Source organism: Trichosurus vulpecula, chromosome 2 (genome assembly GCF_011100635.1).
Source record: "Trichosurus vulpecula isolate mTriVul1 chromosome 2, mTriVul1.pri, whole genome shotgun sequence".
NCBI lineage: Eukaryota > Metazoa > Chordata > Mammalia > Diprotodontia > Phalangeridae > Trichosurus > Trichosurus vulpecula.
In genome coordinates this window covers 4,603,086-4,620,559 of record NC_050574.1, presented here as the reverse complement: position 1 = coordinate 4,620,559, position 17,474 = coordinate 4,603,086, and the positions used below count along the sequence as shown (strand labels likewise).

The 17,474-nt window shown below is 45.7% G+C and overlaps 1 protein-coding gene across 1 annotated transcript; it reads right to left on the bottom strand.

The window, feature by feature from the left end:
* Nucleotides 1-1,955: 1,955 nt before the first annotated feature.
* On the bottom strand, nucleotides 1,956-16,787 carry LOC118839960 (zinc finger protein 883-like). The gene is made up of 5 exons (XM_036747474.1): nucleotides 16,651-16,787; nucleotides 15,147-16,248; nucleotides 10,022-10,148; nucleotides 8,864-8,959; nucleotides 1,956-5,936 (listed from the first exon to the last, which is right to left on the bottom strand). The coding sequence occupies exons 2-5, from the start codon at nucleotides 15,282-15,284 to the stop codon at nucleotides 4,201-4,203; spliced, it is 2,097 nt and encodes a 698-aa protein (XP_036603369.1). The 5' UTR covers nucleotides 15,285-16,248; nucleotides 16,651-16,787; the 3' UTR covers nucleotides 1,956-4,200.
* Nucleotides 16,788-17,474: the final 687 nt, after the last annotated feature.

The following is a 17,474-nucleotide window of genomic DNA, read 5'->3' as shown; positions in this document are numbered from 1 at the left end:
CTGTGAAGATAGAGCTGGTGAGAACAGGACCTGGAGAGAAGTTGGAATTGGCCCTCCTCTCTCTACATGCTAGAAGCCAGAAGAGCTGGGATCTTTCTTCTGTCCCACTGTCATTAACTTCTCCCAGCTGATCAATGAGAGTCAAGCAGAGCACATCTGCTCATTGGTCTTCTCTGAAGATCAAGGTTTCATTAAGTTTCTGAGCCATCACCTCCCTGTCAAGAGGTGGGAAATGTGTTTCACCTTTGGTCCTTGGTAGTCTTCCTTGGACATTGCAGTGACCAGCTTCCTGAAATCTTTCACTGGTGTTGTCATTTAAAAAGTCAGTTGTCTGGAGACACAAATTTCATCTATTTTTGAAGCCCCTGAATTTATAGAGATGTGAGGGAGAGGAATTTCACTCTTATCTCTCCATCTCCTTCCTCAGTTAGCCAGAACACCCCACAGAAAACCAAAGTGGAGAAAAACTTCCCTCTCAGTTGGAGTTTTCCCCAAGGCTGATGGGCCTAAATTCTTGTCAGAGGGAGATGCTTCTCCATTCTCCTCCATAACCCTTTTTTTTCCCTCATCTGTTCTTCACTTACCCTCTTTTAACTCCTGTTGATGGGGTGCTTGTGCTTGGGCCCTAATTCTAACAGCCTCTGCTTGAGTGCCTGTACCTGAACCCCAATTCCAAAACCACATCCAGTTCTAAAATCACATCCCTCCCTAGCCTCAAAATACTGTCTCTCTAGCTCAAGGGCAGCATGCCCCAGCAACACACTTATCTCTACTCCTTTCACAGTAGGCAGCCCCGTGTACTGATAATTGGCTGTGCACTGGGTCGTGACAATATTTACTACTTACTGACCTTACTGATATGTATCCTAGATATAGTCAAATGTATACTTTCTTACATTTATTTTGTCTAGCAAGACATTTGATGAGAGCCACCTAGATATACCCAGTCAGCCCTGACTGCTAGTTAACTTAGTGAAGTTTCACAGTCAAAACCACACCCCCTAGCACCCTGCCTTGGACTATTTCCCAGTGAACTCTGGGTAATAAGCCTGTGCAGTAGATACAAAAAGTGCATGTTCCTTTAAGAACTGACCACCTGTTAACCACTCCCTAATTCCCACCCCAAAACACCCAATTCACATGTTTCACCCCTAAATCTCTTATAAAAACTCTCCCTGCACCCCTATAAGGTTGCAGGTTCCCTAAGAACTCTTGCCTGCTGTAAAGCATAACAATAAATCTTTACCACCTTGACTTAAAGAATGGTTGAGACTGCGAATTCATTCCAGACATCCCCAAACCTCTCCAGTACTCAGGTGCTTGAGGGGTACTCCCCATCAATGACCCGGTCTGGAAACTCTGGTACTGGGAACTTAGTTTTGGGACTCCTGCATCCCTGTTTTTTTCTCCCTCAACACTGTTCTCTCCCAAACTGTCCCCTGGCTTTTGTGCTACGAGGTGCCTCATGCCAGTATCAGCCTTTTGGAAAGTGCTGTTGATTCTACCTTGGTAACATCTCTCACATATACTATCCTTCCTCTTCTCTCCCAACACTGCCACCTTCTAGGGTCAGACCCCCAATTACCTCACATCTGCAGTATTGCAAAAGCCTGATGTTTGGTCTCACTGCCTCGAGTCTTTCCCTAGACCAGTCAATACTCTACCCAGCTTCAAATTCACCTCCCTAAAGCTCACATCCGACCACGTCACTGCCTCTTCAATAAACTGCAGTGGCTCCCTAGCACCAGTATAACATGTAAAGTCCTCTGTCGGACTGTTAGGGGCCTTCCTTACCTGCCACTCTCTTCCCTTTCCAGTCTTCTTTCATCTCACTCCCCCTCCACATATACTATAATCCAGTAGCAAAGGTCTCCTTTCTATGCCTTGAACAGGACAAACCAGTCCTAAGAGGAAGGTATTATTAGTATACACATTTAAAAAAAAAAATTTCACCATTACATGTAAAAATAAATTTTTAATATTTTTAAAAGTTTTGAGTTCCAAATTTGCCTCCTCTCTCCTAACCCTCCCTCCTCAATTAGAAGGCAAACAATTTGAAATAGGTTATACATGTACAGTCATGCAAAACATATTTCCATACCAGTCACATTGTGAAATCAAACAGACAAGAAAACAAACCGCAAGAAAAATAAAGCAAAAAGATATACTTTGATCTGCATTCAGACTCCCATCAGTTCTTTCTCTAAAGATGGATACCATTTTTCATCACAAATCCTTCGAATTGTCTTAGATCATTATAATGCTGAGAAGAGCAAAGCTCTCCACAGCTGATCATCTAGTGCTGTTACTGTGTACAATGCTCTGGTTCTGCTCACTTCATTTTGCATCAGTTCATGTAAGTCTTTCCCAGGTTTTTCTGAGAGCATCCTGCTTGGCATTTCTTATAGCACAATAGTATTCCACCACAATCATATACCAGAATTTGTTCAGCTCTGCTCCTGGGGTGAAGGGGGCACTGTCCCAAACATTAGGTTTTTTTGTGCAGCTGTTTCCAGAGCTAGTTCTGGGGCTCTTTAAGTTTTAAGCACCTCCAAGGTGGTATGATCTAAGGAGAGGTGTGTTTACTTCTCCTGGCCTGTGCTCTGGTCTATGAATTACCTTGCCTTTATTCTGCCACCTTGGCTTTACTTTCTAGTATACCCATTTTACAGATGGAGAAAACTGAGGAAGTGATGAGTTAAATGACTTGCCCAGTGTCACAAAGCTAGCATCAGAGAATGAATTTTAAATCACGACTTGCAGCCCCAACAACAGCTATCCACTGTGCCACCCACTAGCCGAAAGAAATCATTACAGAAATAATGTCCAACTGTTACCAAAATATTTATACCAGAATTTTTTTATGTCAACAAAGAATTAAAAACAAGTGAATGTTAGTCAACTGGGGGATGGCCAATGAAATTAAGGTATATGAATGCTACAGAATATTATCAATATAAACAAGAGTATTTCAGAGAAAAATTCATTATATTTATAGGATTTATGCACAGTATGAAATCTAGGACATCTAATTATATCTGCACTGAAGAGGTCTTCCCTCATTAATTAGATTCATAAGTTTTACCTCTGTATCAGTAAGGAAATAATAACAATATAGATGATAATGTCAAAATGCCTATGTGGTTCTGTATTGCAAAGTATATGAGACTCTCCACATAGAAGGTAGAAGAGGTAAATAATTCAGACATCAGAGAACCATATCCCATAAGCCATTTGCCCGACCTATCACAGCAACAAAGAATTCAATACATAATAATCGCAGTATGGAGCCTTGCCAACTCAAAATCTCTCTCCCCCTGCTGGCACCTTCCCACAAAACAATCAAAACTTACAGTACAGCTATCACAGGTCAGCTCTCTTTCCCTCAGCTCTAACTGTCATAACTGCTCTCTCAGCATTTCCTGTGAGACACTTTCCTTTTCTCTCAGCAAGCTCCTCCCACCACATGTGACTTAGGCTTCCTGTGATGTAGGCAGGTCACATGGCCTATTAATAGGTAGGAAAGATCTTCAAATCCAAATTGCTATTACAACCTCCTGCATAAATTCTCCAATGTACAATCAAGTATGAACTCCATTGTCAAGGCTTTCCCACAGTCACTGCTTTCATAAGCCTTCCCTCCAACGTGAGTATTTTGATGTCTAGGTACCTTCCTCTTACATGAAAAGGCATGGCCTCATTCAGCACCTTCATATATGTTCATTATGAGTCTTCTGATGCAAAGAAAGAGATAATCTCTACTGAAGGTATTACCACATTGAGTCAATATAGAGCTTGTCTCCAGAATAAGTTTTCTGATGTCTAAAAAGGGTTATCAGGGCAGTTATTTGGCACAGAGGATAGGGTGCCAGGCTTGGAGTCAGGAGGACCTGAATTCAAAGCTGACCTCAGACACTTACTAGCTGTGTGACCCTGAACAAGTCACTTAACCTTGTTTGCCTCTGTTTCCTCATTTGTAAAATAAGCTGGAGAAGGAACTGGCAAAAACCACTCCACTATCTCTGCCAAGAAAACCAAAAATAGGGTCACGAAAAGTTGGGCACACCTGAAATGACTGAACAAGGTTTACGTTCTATTTGAATTACCTCATTCATTACAATGATAAGATTTCTATCTAGTATGAATACTTTGATGGAAATTAAGGGATGACTGTTGCTGGAAGGTTTTATCACATTGATTTCATTCATAAGGTTTCTCTCCAGTGTGGATCCTCTGATGTAAAACAAGTTTGAAGTTGAATCTGAAAGTCTTTCCACACTGATTACATTCATAAGGTTTCTCTCCCGTGTGGATTCTCTTATGTTGAGCAAGATTGGAGCTCCCTCTGAAAGTCTTTCCACATTGATCACATTCATAAGGTTTCTCTCCAGTGTGGATTTTCTTATGTTGAGCAAGATCAGAGCTCTTTCTGAAACTCTTTTCACATTGATCACATTCATAAGGTCTCTCTCCAGTGTGGATTCTCTGATGATTAACAAGACTAGAGCGGTGTCTAAAAGCCTTTCCGCATTGATCGCATTCATAAGGTTTTTCTCCAGTGTGGATTCTCTGATGTAGAATAAGACTGGAGCTGCATCTAAAAGTCTTTTCACATAGATGACATTCATAAGGTTTTTCTCCACTGTGGACTCTCTGATGTAGAATAATACTGGAGCTGCACCTAAAAGTCTTTCCACATTGATTACATTCATAAGGTTTCTCTCCAGTGTGGATTCTCTGATGTACAGCAAAGCTGGAGCTAAATCTGAAAGTCTTTCCACATTGATTACACTTGTAAGTTTTCTCTCCAGTGTGGCTTCTCTGATGTACAGCAAGACTGGATGCATTTCTGAAAGTGTTTCCACACTGATCACATTCATAAAGGTTCTCTCCAGTGTGGATTCTCTGATGATTAATAAGACTAGAGTGGTGTCTAAAAGCCTTTCCACACTGATTACATTCATAAGGCTTTTCTCCAGTGTGGATTCTCTGATGTAGAATAAGACTGGAGTTGTATCTAAAAGTCTTTCCACATAGATGACATTCACAGGGTTTTTCTCCAGTGTGGATTCTCTGGTGTAGAATAAGACTGGAGCTGCACCTAAAAGTCTTTCCACATTGATTACATTCATAAGGTTTCTCTCCAGTGTGGATTCTGGGATCTACAGCAAGATTGGATGCATTTGTGAAAATGTTTCCACATTGATTACATTCATAAAGGTTCTCTCCAGTGTGGATTCTGGGATCTACAGCAAGATTGGATGCATTTGTGAAAATGTTTCCACACTGATTACATTTGTAAAGGTTCTCTCCAGTGTGGATTCTCGGATGCTCAGCAAGTCTAGAGCTCTGTCTGGAATTCTTCCCATGTTGAAATTTATGATGTTGAATAAGAGATGAGTGGTGCTTAAGGGCTTTGCCACATTCATTAGATCCATAATGTTTCTCTCCATTGTCAATCTTCTGTTGATCAATGAACTTTGAATTATGACAGAAATCCTTTCCATCTTCATTACCCATGAAAATTATGTCTCCACTATGACTCTTCTGATGTCCAGTTAGGTCTGAATTCAAGCTGAAGGCCATCTTGCTTTCATAACATTGATAAGTTTGCACTTCAGGAGGTTTCTCATGAGACTCAAAAATCTCTACCTGCTCAGTAAAGCATTCCCTACATTGACTATCCTGAGAACAGTCATTCCCTGAAGTCACTTTCTCACAGTGAATTAGAACTGAACATTCTCTGAAACTCTTTCCGTCTTTACAAAATTCCAAGTGGCTCTTTTGTTTTTTCTCAATCTTGATATCGGATTCACACATTTCTCTCAAACTGAGGTTACAGTGACCATCATTCATGAATCTTTGCTGTCGTGATTCTTCCACAGAAATGCTCAGCTTGCCAGTAGTCTCCCTCATTTCAAGCCTGCTCTCTTCATCTGAATGAAACAAAGAAACACATATTTATTTATTTAGTTATTTCCAGACACATACACATATACACAAATGCATAATCTTCCCTCCACTGACAGAAAGTAAACTGATTTATAATCTATTTCTCTAGCGAAGAGGAAGAGCCTTCAAACTTAAGTGGGCAGAATCAATCATTTGAAAATGCCTTTAGCTCACATCCCCAGCATGATTTAATTTATAAACAGCTTCTCATACAATAACAATGGATCCTGCAACAGAGGCAAGACCAGAATTCTTAATACATTCCCAACTCAGGCGATGAACTCATAATGCAGGAGTGACAAGACCTACATTCCCACTGTTGAGACTAAAATTCAAATTTTCTGACTGGGTGAGCTCTCTCTACAATAATAGATAGCCTTTCTCCATTGCACTTCCTTTTTCAAAAAAACTATTTTATTATTACACACTCATTTGTTTGTATTTGTAAGCCAGAGGACAGAGCATTGTGTAAACAATAGTTTAAGTACCCAGTAGAAGTAGTACACTTGGCACATCTGTAGGATCATTTTAGAGGTACTGCTGAACATGTGTGACTCAATGCCACACGACAGCATGAGAAATGTACTATACAAAATTAATTTGAATTCAGACATTTTTTTAAAATTATTTAATATTTTATTTCCCCCAATTATATCTTAAGACAATTTTTAATATTTATGTCTTGAAACTTCGAGTTCTAAATTTTCTCCTTCCCTCCTGTCTTGCTTTATCAAGAAGGCAAGCAAATTGACATAGGTTGTACACGTGCAATCACACAAAACCTATTTCCATATTAGTCATGTTGTAAAAGAAAACATAGGCAAAAGAAAACTCCAAGAATAAAAAGGTTAAAAAAAAAGTCTGCTTTGACGTGCATTCAGACTCCATCAGTTCTTTCTCCGGAGGTGGATGTGCATTTTTCATCCTAAGTCCTTCAGAACTATCTTAGATCATATATTACTGAGAATAGCTGGGTCATTTACAGGTGATCACCATACAATATCGCCCTTGCTCCTGGTTCTGCTCACTTCCCTTTGCATCATTTCATGTTGGTCTTCCCAGGTTTGTCTGAGGGCATCCTGCTCGTCGTTTCTAGTTGTTGCTCATTCTTCATTCTTGGAAGAGGCCCAATGACATCAAGAGGGTGATGTATTGACTTGCAGGTGAATTGAAGTAAGGCAGAGATGTACAAAGTCAGCAGCCTCCCTCTCTCTTCCAGAGTCATCAGAGTCCAGTGGCAAGACAAAAGTCAAGACGACTGACTATGGCCCAGGATGCACTGGGTGAACTTGGCCTTTTTAAACTCAAGTTTTTCCTAGGTCTCAGTTTGTCTGAGGCAATGCCCATTCAATTATTATGGGCTAGGTAAGAATTGTGACAAAAGACGGACTAGTTTGACATCACACAAGAATCAATCTGGGAAGAGAAGACTGTGAGAGTTTCTAGCCAGAACAGAAAACAATTGCTATTTCCGCTCACTCCTAGCTATCAAAACCCAAACAATGAGCTGGGGAGCAGTGGTCTGGGACCTGTGGTTGGACGTTCAGTGAAAGCCAGAGTGATTGGGGTTTAAAGGAATGATCAAGTAGCTCCAGTTAAATCACAATGGGCTCTTTGAAAGTCTGTTGTTCCAGAGCTATATTTCAAGAAATCATAAATGAATACTGTGCAAGACAAAGCTTTTAGGGGAAAAAAGATAAATATGAATTTTTTTTTAAATTAGCCCCCAAACCCCAAGATATCTTACAAAATATAAGCAACCAAAAATCATATTCCTTTGGACAACACACTCACATGTAAGAACATGACTTGCCCACATGGACAGAGGGACCATATGTGATAAAAGAAGGGGGAGAAAGAGAAGAAGTAAAGTAGAAACACAAGAAGGAGAAGGAAAAGGAGAGGGCAGAGGAAGAGAACGAGGATGAAAAAAATGAGGAGCACCGCCAAACTGGATTGGAAGGTTGGGTCCCCAGGAGGCAGACACTACTTCTTGTTGCTTGTCCCCCATTCTCCAAGAGGACCAACAACATCACAAAGGCGATGTCTTGACTTACATTAGAATTGTTACCAGTGATCTCCTAATTGCTGAACCAAAGGCCCCTTTCTCAGTTCTCATCTTTCTTGACCGCTCAGCAGCTTCTGACCCCATCACTCATCTCCCTTTCCCTTGATACTCCCTTCCCTCTAAGTTTTGGTGACACTCCTCTCCCTGGGGTCTGCTCCTACCATGTCTCATACTACCCTCATTATCTTGCCCCCAACCCTCCATCTTCCTACTTTCCTAACACTATTCAGGTCACCCTCCCTATTGTCCAGACTCATAAAAGAGATGTCATCCACTGCTCACCATTTCTCACACTCATACCATGTGGTATTGAAAAAACCTCGAGTCTCTCCCTAGACCAGTCAATGCTCTAACCAGCTTTAAATTCACTTTCCTAAAGCTCACATCTGACCACCTCACTGCCTCCTCAATAAACGGCAGTGGCTCCCTAGCACCAGGATGACATAAAAAGTCCTCTGTTGGGCAGTTAGGGGCCTTCCTCACCTGCCCCTCTCCTCCCTTTTCAGTCTTCTTTCATCTCATGCCCACTCCACATATAATATAATCCAGTAGCAAAGGTCTCCTTTCTATGCCTTGAACAGGACAAACCATCCCCAGTCACCATGGGCTTTCCCTGGCTGCCACTCACACCTGGAATGCTCCCTCTGGCTTCTCTGAAGCCCCAGCTAAACACACCACAGAATCTGAGGGTCACTCACTTTCCCAAGACTCCACTGCTAAAAAGTGTCTGAAAAAGAACTGCAAGCCAGGTCTTCCTGCCCCTGAGTCTAGCACTCCCTTCACTGTGACATGTAGCTACCCCTTGGATAACAGCCCTCACAGACCTGCTCTCCCCTCACGCACCTGGACAGGAGGTTCTGGGGTCTTCTCGCTCTAGCATCCACAGTGCTTCCTCTTGTCCAAAATGGGAGATCAAACCTTCTCTGGGAGCTGGAAGTCCTGGATAAGGAAGGGAGGAGGATGGAGAGACACTGGTAACTTAGCTCTCTCTAGAGAAAGGGGGCAGGAAAGGAGGGGCCCAGGAGGGTCCCAGAACACCACAAGAACCTCTTCCATGAGAGTTACTGTTGAGAACCATGGTGGGGAAGGGGAAGGAGATCATGTGACAGCCAATTTGGAAGCAGGAAATTTTGTTTTCTCCACTTCCTTCATAGAAGGATGGGCTGAACCCACAGATTCCATTATCTAGAAGTTAAGGGGCAGCTGGCAGTGCAGTACAGACAGACTTTGTCCTAGATTCAGGAAGGTCTGAGTTCACATCTGGCCTCAAACACTTATTAGCTCAGTGCCCCAGGCCAGTCACTTAACCTCTGCTTGCCTCAGTTTCCTCAACTGTAAAATGAGGATAATAATTTCATTTAACTCACAGGCTTGTTATAAGGATCAAATTAGATAATATTTGTTTAAAAAAAAAAAAAGCTTTTAGCACAGTGCCTGGGACATAGTAAGCATATATACATACTTCTTCTCTTTTTTCCCCACCATTTGCCATGGAATCCTGGGGAGGTACGAAGGAAGCCCAAGGACACACTTGCTATACCAGGAATCTGATGGCGAGGCCAGGAGCTGTGAGACCCAAATTTATGCTTGTCAATAAGAACAACCTACCAAAGATCAGACCCTACCCAAAGTGGAAGAGCCCCTCTCCAAGGAAAAGCTGCCTCAGCAGTTTTCAGAGATTTGACAGACCAAATTCACGTTCAGGTAGAGGTCAGACTAGGTACAACCTCTGAGATTAGTCTGAGATTCTTCAACACTGGTTTGATCTTTGACCTCACACTCTCTAGAACCAGTAAGGGACAGCTTAAAGAGCAACAAAGGAAATTCCTAGCTTTTTATCACACACTACGAAGGCCTTTTACAGGAAAATCAGGCAGCAGGAAGACCCTGTTTCTGGGCCTTTCCATTCATTGATAAATGCTCCAAACCCTGCCCACTGGGGAGAGAATGAAGGCAGTTCCTTAGATGGTAGATTCATAGCTCTAGGGGAAATGTCCTTACCCAGGGATCGTAGGTTCCAGGCATTCTCCAGCATGACCTCCTTGTACAACTCCTTCTGAGGATGGTCCAAGAGGCCCCACTCCTCCTGGGTGAAGTCCACAGCCACATCCTTGAACGTCACCGACTCCTAAACCATCAAATCATAGGATTTAGAGCTGAAATTTACAGGAGGAAACCGAAGCATAAAGAAAGTATTGACCAAAGGTCATAATCCTTTTGTGTGTCAATGATGACACCACAGTCATGAAAAGCCAAATGCAATATTAAGGAGAGCTTCTTATATTTGTAACTGGAATAAAGCTGAGAAATATGCTACTAGGAATTGCTTCTCCCTATGGAATCAGAGAAGTTATGGCATCTATCAGAGATACATGAGGATCTCTGCAGGAGAGAGAGAAGGTAAAGTGAAAAGTCTTCCCCATCAGAACAAACAAAAGTGGTATGTTACAAAGAGTTGGTGAGATGCCACTGGGGACTATGTATTTGGGATGGGAAAAAAGTTTCCTGGGACCACTGAAGAGAGAGTAAAGAAAAAGAAAAGATCTAGGGAGGAGAGGGAAGGGGAGAAAATCTGGAGCTCATAAACTTGCGGAACTGAGTGTTGTAAACTAAAAATAAAAAATCAATCTTAAAAAATTTAAAAAAAAAAGAAAAGGTCTAGTTTATTTCTTGAGTGACTGGAATAAAGTGTTATCCAGATGAAAATTTGAAGAGGATCCTTGAGAGATTAACCCCAACCTGGCCTGAACTGAGCGGTATGAGACTGTTTCCAGTCAAGGGGAAAAGAGCTACCAATTAATTGCTATATTGAAGGCTCGAGGTCACTCTCTGGGTATCACGTGGCACAAACAAAATATCTTATGCCTTTGCCTTATTGACTCCTTTCATTCATTCTCCCCACCCCCCCCCCTTAGCAGCCAATGATGTCTTGACTAGTCTTCAAGATAATTTCACCTTTCAAAACATACAAGAACCAAACTGAAACTGACTGTCACTACCGGGAAAGGACTGGCTGCCAGCATGGAATGATGGGACCCCTGGGGACGAGCAATGAGCCCCTCCTAGACTGAGGAACAGAGGAGAAATCTGGGGATGGGCTCTTGATTGGGAGGAGGCAGGTTTCAAAGAAAGAATAGATATGATCCCTAGGTCCTCAAATCCTAGAGGGGAAGTCAGTCCAAGAGCACCGAAGGACGTCCAAATAGTTAGCCCTGAAGACACGAGGGAAAATAGTAAGAAGAAAACACTGTTATCTCAAGAGACCAGTATCAACAGAAGGAGAACTCGACAACCAAAATAAGTCTGAGAAAGAAAATGGACAGAAAATGGAAGCAAGAACAGGAGTCAGAGGCTATAATGACGCGTGTGGAGCTGTCTAGTATATTCAGGGTCAGAAACACAAGAGCTTGTCATGGTCTAAGAATAATGAGAGAATCTGAGGACCACAAAAAGGGCCAACTTGTTCTACATTGTGTTTTAAACTCTATTGGGAGAATAGAGCACATGGAACTCACGCTCAAGTATTGGAAGTGGTGATTCTCAAGAGGAAGGGACATGTATTTGTTAGGTTGGTGCCCAGAGAGGAAGACCAGGAACAACATGTGAGGTCAAGAGGCCAATTTAAGCTTAATTTCTGGGGGAAAAAACTAAATGAAATTGAAACCATACAGCTCCCAATAGTGAATGCTGTCCCAAGGTAGAAGGAGCTCCTTCACAAGGTGCAGGCAGCTCTCCCACCTGTGGAGGTCTTCACATAGAAGCTGCATGACCACGTCTCAGTCCTAGTGGGGACTCACTTGGGGTGTGGTAGGAGGAGATGTCACTGAGATCCCTTCCGACTCTCCAGCTGTGAGCCACAGGTGGCCTCAAGAGGCAGCTCATCAAGTATGAGAACAAGAGAAAGATGCCTCCCGCCAGGAAGTGCGCACCATGGATAGACCGCTTACTAAGGGCCAAGCTTGGCTCAGGATTCAAAGGCAAAAGGGAAAAGGTCCCAGTGAGGAAGACTACAGGGAAGGAAACAAGTACCTTTAAGAATAGCTAGCCTTCCTATTGCCCTTCCAGGTTTCCAGAACATGTGACATTGGATCCTGCCCCTGCCCTAGGGTGGGTCCTCATCAACTCACCCCAGGACTGTTGTAGCAGCTGCTCAGGGTCTGCCCTCCTCATGTCCCTACCCTCTCCTGTCCATCCTCCCTCAGCCACTAAAGTGAGCTCCCTAGAGTGCCAGTCTGATGACGTCACCCCAACCAGCCAGGCCCTACTGCCTCCAATCAAATACAAAAGGCTCAGTTTGGCATTCAAAGCCCTTCCTAACCCAGCCCCCTCCTACCTTCCAGTCTCCCACACCTACTCTTCAGTCCAGTGACACCGGCCTCCTGGGGGCTCCAAGAAGAAGACCCTGCTGCCTCCCAGCATATTCTCTTGCTGTTCCCCACATCTGGCTCTCCCTCTCCCACTCAGATCACTGACCTCCCAACTAAAATCCCACCTCCTCCAGGAAGCCTTCCCTGCCCCCTCTCAATTATGCTGCCTTCCCACTGTTAATTATTTCCTAAGCATACTGCATAGAGCTTGCTTTGTATTGTATATACTCTTTGCATGCTGCCTCCCCCATCGATTGTAAGCTGGAGGGCAGGGACTGTCTTTTGCCTCATTTTGTATCCCCAGAGGCTAACACAGTGCCTGGCACATAGTAGGCCCTTAGTAACTGTCTCTGATTGATGATTTTGGCTCACAACAACCTTGAGAGGTAGTGATGTTATCATCCCCATTTTTAGAGATAAGGAAACTGAGGCAGACAGCGGTTAAGTGATTTGTCCAGGTTGTCTGCCTGGTAACTGTCTAAGGCAGCATCTGAACTCAGTTCTTCCTAACTCTAGCCCCAGCTCCCTAACCATTGGGCCACCTCACTGCCTACAAGACACTTAAGAGGAGACAGATGTTAATCTCACAGGTGAAGGCACTAGCTGGTTGGGGATCAGAAAAGCTTCCTGGAAAAGCTATCATTCCAGCTGAGTCTTGAAGGAAGCCAAGGATTCTTTACTTTTTTTAATTTATTCTAAATGTCATGATGTTTCACAGATAACACACCGGAGACACTGGAGCTTTCAGACTCCAACCTCTAACAGGTTCACTCTTTATCTGGTCAGACAGGCAGGCAGTTTCAGAGGGGTTAATAATCAGCTTTATTCTAGTCTAGTCTTCTCACAAGGGTTGCCCAGAAGTTCAACTCCTACAGCATTCCCTAATCACCTTTCTTGCAGGGGCTGGTAATTACCCCTATATCTCGACGGGGTCCATCAAGACAGGCCCAGCTGGTGCACTCCCCCTGAGACCCCCCATGCCTCAGTGGGGGCCAGCTGAGGCAGGTACATGCATTCCTCTATGCATTACCTGTGGTTTCCCCCCTCACTGACCAGTGCCCACTTGCTTTATAGGGCAACAGACAGAGAAGGCATCTTGCCAACATTAAGCTCACAGGTTAACCTTAGCAATATCATCACTATGTGAGAGCATAGTAAATCAGTTATGTCACCCCTACATCTCATGGCCCAACCTCAGTAGGACTGTCCTTCACTATGATTCTGGGAATTACTATCGAGGATCCTGGAGGCTATTCTGGGAGTTAGTATCTAATACCTGGAAACTAGACATTGCCAAGGCCATGCATCCTGAGAAACTGAACTCTAAAAGATAACAAACCCCTCCTTATGTACGCATGAACAGCCCAAACAGGGGAAATATTCCCCTGTATTAATTGTATTAACACATTCCCTTCAAAGATGTGGCTTGTCTACGCCTCTTTCCCAAAGTTCTTCTCTTCCCTCTGGGGAATTTTAACAAATGCTTTAATGACCCTCTTTTTTCTTTCTTTTTTTTGGGGGGGTTGTGGTAGAAATGAGGGAAATGGGTGTGGGCAAGACTACCTCTAGTTCGAGGAAGCTGGTGAATCAGTGGGTACAATCCTGGGGTTGGAGTCAGGAAGATTTGAGTTCAAATTCACACTCAGACACTTATTACTTATACTGTACTTGCATGGCTCCGCCCTGGAACGCCTCTGCACACAGCAGACACCATGAAACCAGCCACCATTCCACTCCCCACCTCCTCTTCTCTGACCCAGGGACATTGGCCTCCTGGTTGATTCTTGACCCAGACCCTCCATCCCCTGACTCTGGGCTTTCCCAATGGCTGTGTCTCATGATTGGAATGTCCTCTCCCTCCCCTGGGCCTCCTGGCTTCCTTCATATCTCAGCTAAAATCTCACCTTCTGAGAACAAGCTTTTCCTGGTCCCCGAACTGAGTCTTCCCTCTCAGGGTGACCCCCACCACAATGTAGAGAGCTTGTTTGGCACAGCTGCTCACAGGTTGTCTCCCCCATTAGACTGGGAGCTCCCTGAGGCCAGGGACCAGTTTTTCCTTCCTTTGTATCCCCAGGAGGTTAGCAAAGAGTCCCTACCATTTCTAAATGCATGTGGACTTCACCTAAGAACAGGTAAATGGGAAGGATTCAGAGAGGCCTGGGAACATGTGTGTTACTGAAGCAGGAGGACATGAACAGCACCACGAGGACAATCTCTGCTCTGCTGACAGCACTGCCAAGGACCGGGGCTGGGGGAGCCTCCAGGGCTCTGCTCCAGGCCTGGCCAGGCAGGACTCAGGGTCAAGGGCTTTCCTGAACCTTCAGTGGCTACAAGGGAGAACTCGGCCACAAGAAACAGAGGAGGAGGGAAAAGTTAAATGGTGGAGGGGGGCTGCTAGGCATGTAGGAAGAGAGCAAAGATATGATGCCTAGAGAACAGAAAGTAAGGAGTGACATGTCATCCTTATGAGTAAGGGATCACAAAGGGGAACAAACAGGGGAGGACAGTGATTGGGAAGGGGTGACATTGGGGGAGGGGGCTGTTAGTGCACTAGATGCCAAAGTGCTAATGAATCAGTTCAAAACCCAGAAGGAGAGAGCAGGGCAGTGTTGTTACTAACCTTTCCAAAATCCTGCCTGTTTTTGCACAGAAGCAATCCGTAGGTGACGTATTACCAGCCTCACAGACAATCCTCTGGGTCTCTGGAAATGGCCTCTTTGGCTTGATGTTGGCCAAGTCTGAGGACAGAGTGCACTCACCTGGGCTGGGGGTCTGCAGCTCCCAGGGGCCATTCCCTCTGGCTCCAGGCTCCAAACCTGGATCAGTCCTTGGTCCTCTGCAGGCTGAGCTGGGGAGGCTGAAGGATCCCAGCGGGGCAGAGGTCCTTCCTTTCTCATTTTGGGCAGGAGGCTGGGCTACAGATATTTACAGAGGGTGAGGGCACAGGAATTACATAGACCCTGGTCCTACCCTCCAGGCAGAGACTCCAACCAGCTGAGTGAGGGAGGAAACAGGCAGGGTCAGGCTTGGAAATGAAGGTAGGCAGAACAGGAAGACTACTCCCCTCCCCCTCTTACTGATTCTCTCCTGCCCCCTCCTCCTACAGAGACCCAGGAGGCAGAAGCGGGGAGGAGACCAGCCAGAGCCTCAATGGCTCCTGAGCCAGAGTTCTGCCCTCCCTGCCTCCCCTCTCCCCAACTCACCCAGCAGAATCTAGACAACAGACTGACTGCTGGATCTAAAAGCAGGGCTGTCCAAAACGCTGCCTGCGCTGCCTGCACAGCGCGATTTATCCACCCCGTCTACAAGCATAGAAATTCACATCAGCGCTTAAGTAAAGGAAGCCTAGCTACGGCAGAGCTCTCACTAAAATGGCAAATCAAAATATATTGCCTATTGTTTCAATAAAAACCTAAGGTTGGACAGCCCTGATCTGAGAACAGGGGGGGCTCCAGGATGGAGCTGCCAGGAAGGACCAGGGCAAGCCTGAGGTGGGAGACACAATCCTGTCTGGGATTCAGTCACCTGGCAGGGGGCCAGGGCAGGGAAGGCTCTGGGAGTCAGGACACTGTAACGACACTGGGTGGGGAGGAGAGGGGACTTCTGAGGGACAGAAGGGTTCCAGGAGGGCAACTGAGCCTGGGAAAGAAGAATGACTGTGTCCTGGGTCCACCTAGGAGCTGGGGAGAGCTCCTGGGACCCTCTTTGGAGCTTAGGCTTGCAGGCTGCTCATCTGGGACTCTGGAGGGAGACTGGGAGCAGGGAACCAATACTTGGGATCTGACAGGGAGCCAGCAGGAGAGCGCAGGTCCAGGTGAGGGAGGCCAGGCAGGAGCTTTGGTGCCGGGTCCTAGGTAGGTCCTGGGAGAGAGGAGGCAGGACTCCTTGGTCCTTACAGGGAGACAGGGCTGCTGGGGGGGGGGGGGGGGGGCAAACCGAATCTCTGAACGGGAGCTGGGGGCAGGGGGACAGGACACTGGGGTCCTGATAAGGAGGCTGAAGGAGGTCCTCCTGGGTCCCTAAGGGGAAGTCTGAAGGTCGGGCAAGTGTGACTCAGTGGTAAAGCTGGGGAAGGTGCCCAGGATGTTTGGGAGGGGCTGGGGAGCCTGGACAGAGCGCAGAGGCTGGGAGCTTGCCAGGGAGCCGGCTTTGGGAGAGGAGGGCTCCTAGCAGCCCTGAAGGACCCTGAGCATGAAGTCACATGGGGAGGAAAGGGTAGCCAGCAGAAGCCGAGGGCTGCATAGCTTCCTGGCTCACACCTACCTGGAGCTGCAGGCACAGAGCTGGCTTCCGGTAGGAATGCAGATCTCAGCTCCAAGGGCGGGCAGTGAAGTCACAGCTCCAAAGAAAGAAAGCAGCTCAATCTCAGCCCCACTGGCTCCTGCTTCCAGCCATCCCACTCTGGGCGGGTCCTCCCAGTCCCAGAGCCCCTGCCCCGCCCTATCCTGCTGAGACCCCAGGATCTTCCTTTTCCTCCAATGGCTGTCAGAGCCAGGACCTCAAATCCTGCCTCCTTCTCCTCCACAAGCCCTGCCCTCCATCACATGGAATGTTTTGGCCACTGCAATAACTCCTTTTCGGTTTTTGTTGAAACAATAGACAATACATTTTGATTTGCCATTTCAGCGAGAGCTCTGCCATAGCTTGGCTTTGTTTACTAAAGCATTTATGTAAATTTCTATGCTTGTAGGCGGGTGGCATAAATCACACTGCAGGCCGCATGCGCTTGCCGCATTTTGGACAGCCCTGCACTCCTCCCAAGCCTCCATACTGCACCCCAGGGCTCAAATTCCACCTGGGCTTCCACCCACCCAGCTGGTCGTCTGGGAGAGTCCCCTTCCCACAATCTCCCTCCATCCCCCTGCTAGGGGCCTCAGACCCTCCTCCTTCTGAGCAGAATCTCCTGGTTTTCTTCCAGCTGTTCCCCTGCTACACTGGGACACCCAGACCCTCCCTCCCTGACTCTCCCAATGAGAGAGATGACTCTCCCAACCATTTCCCTCCCCCACCAGGCAGGTGTTCCTGTCCTCCCTGCAGTCTGGACCCCAGACTTGCCCTCCAACCTGGAAACATTTGCACAGCCCGGG

Coding starts and splice junctions, on each gene's coding strand:
- LOC118839960 (XM_036747474.1), bottom strand. CDS start 15,284: ATGAGAAAGGAAGGACCTCTGCCCCGCTGGGATCCTTCAGCCTCCCCA. Junction 10,149..15,146: donor GCTGCAGACCCCCAGCCCAG/GTGAGTGCACTC, acceptor TTGATGGTTTAG/GAGTCGGTGACGTTCAAGGA. Junction 5,937..8,863: donor CCCCAGAACCTCCTGTCCAG/GTGCGTGAGGGG, acceptor TGTTTCATTCAG/ATGAAGAGAGCAGGCTTGAA.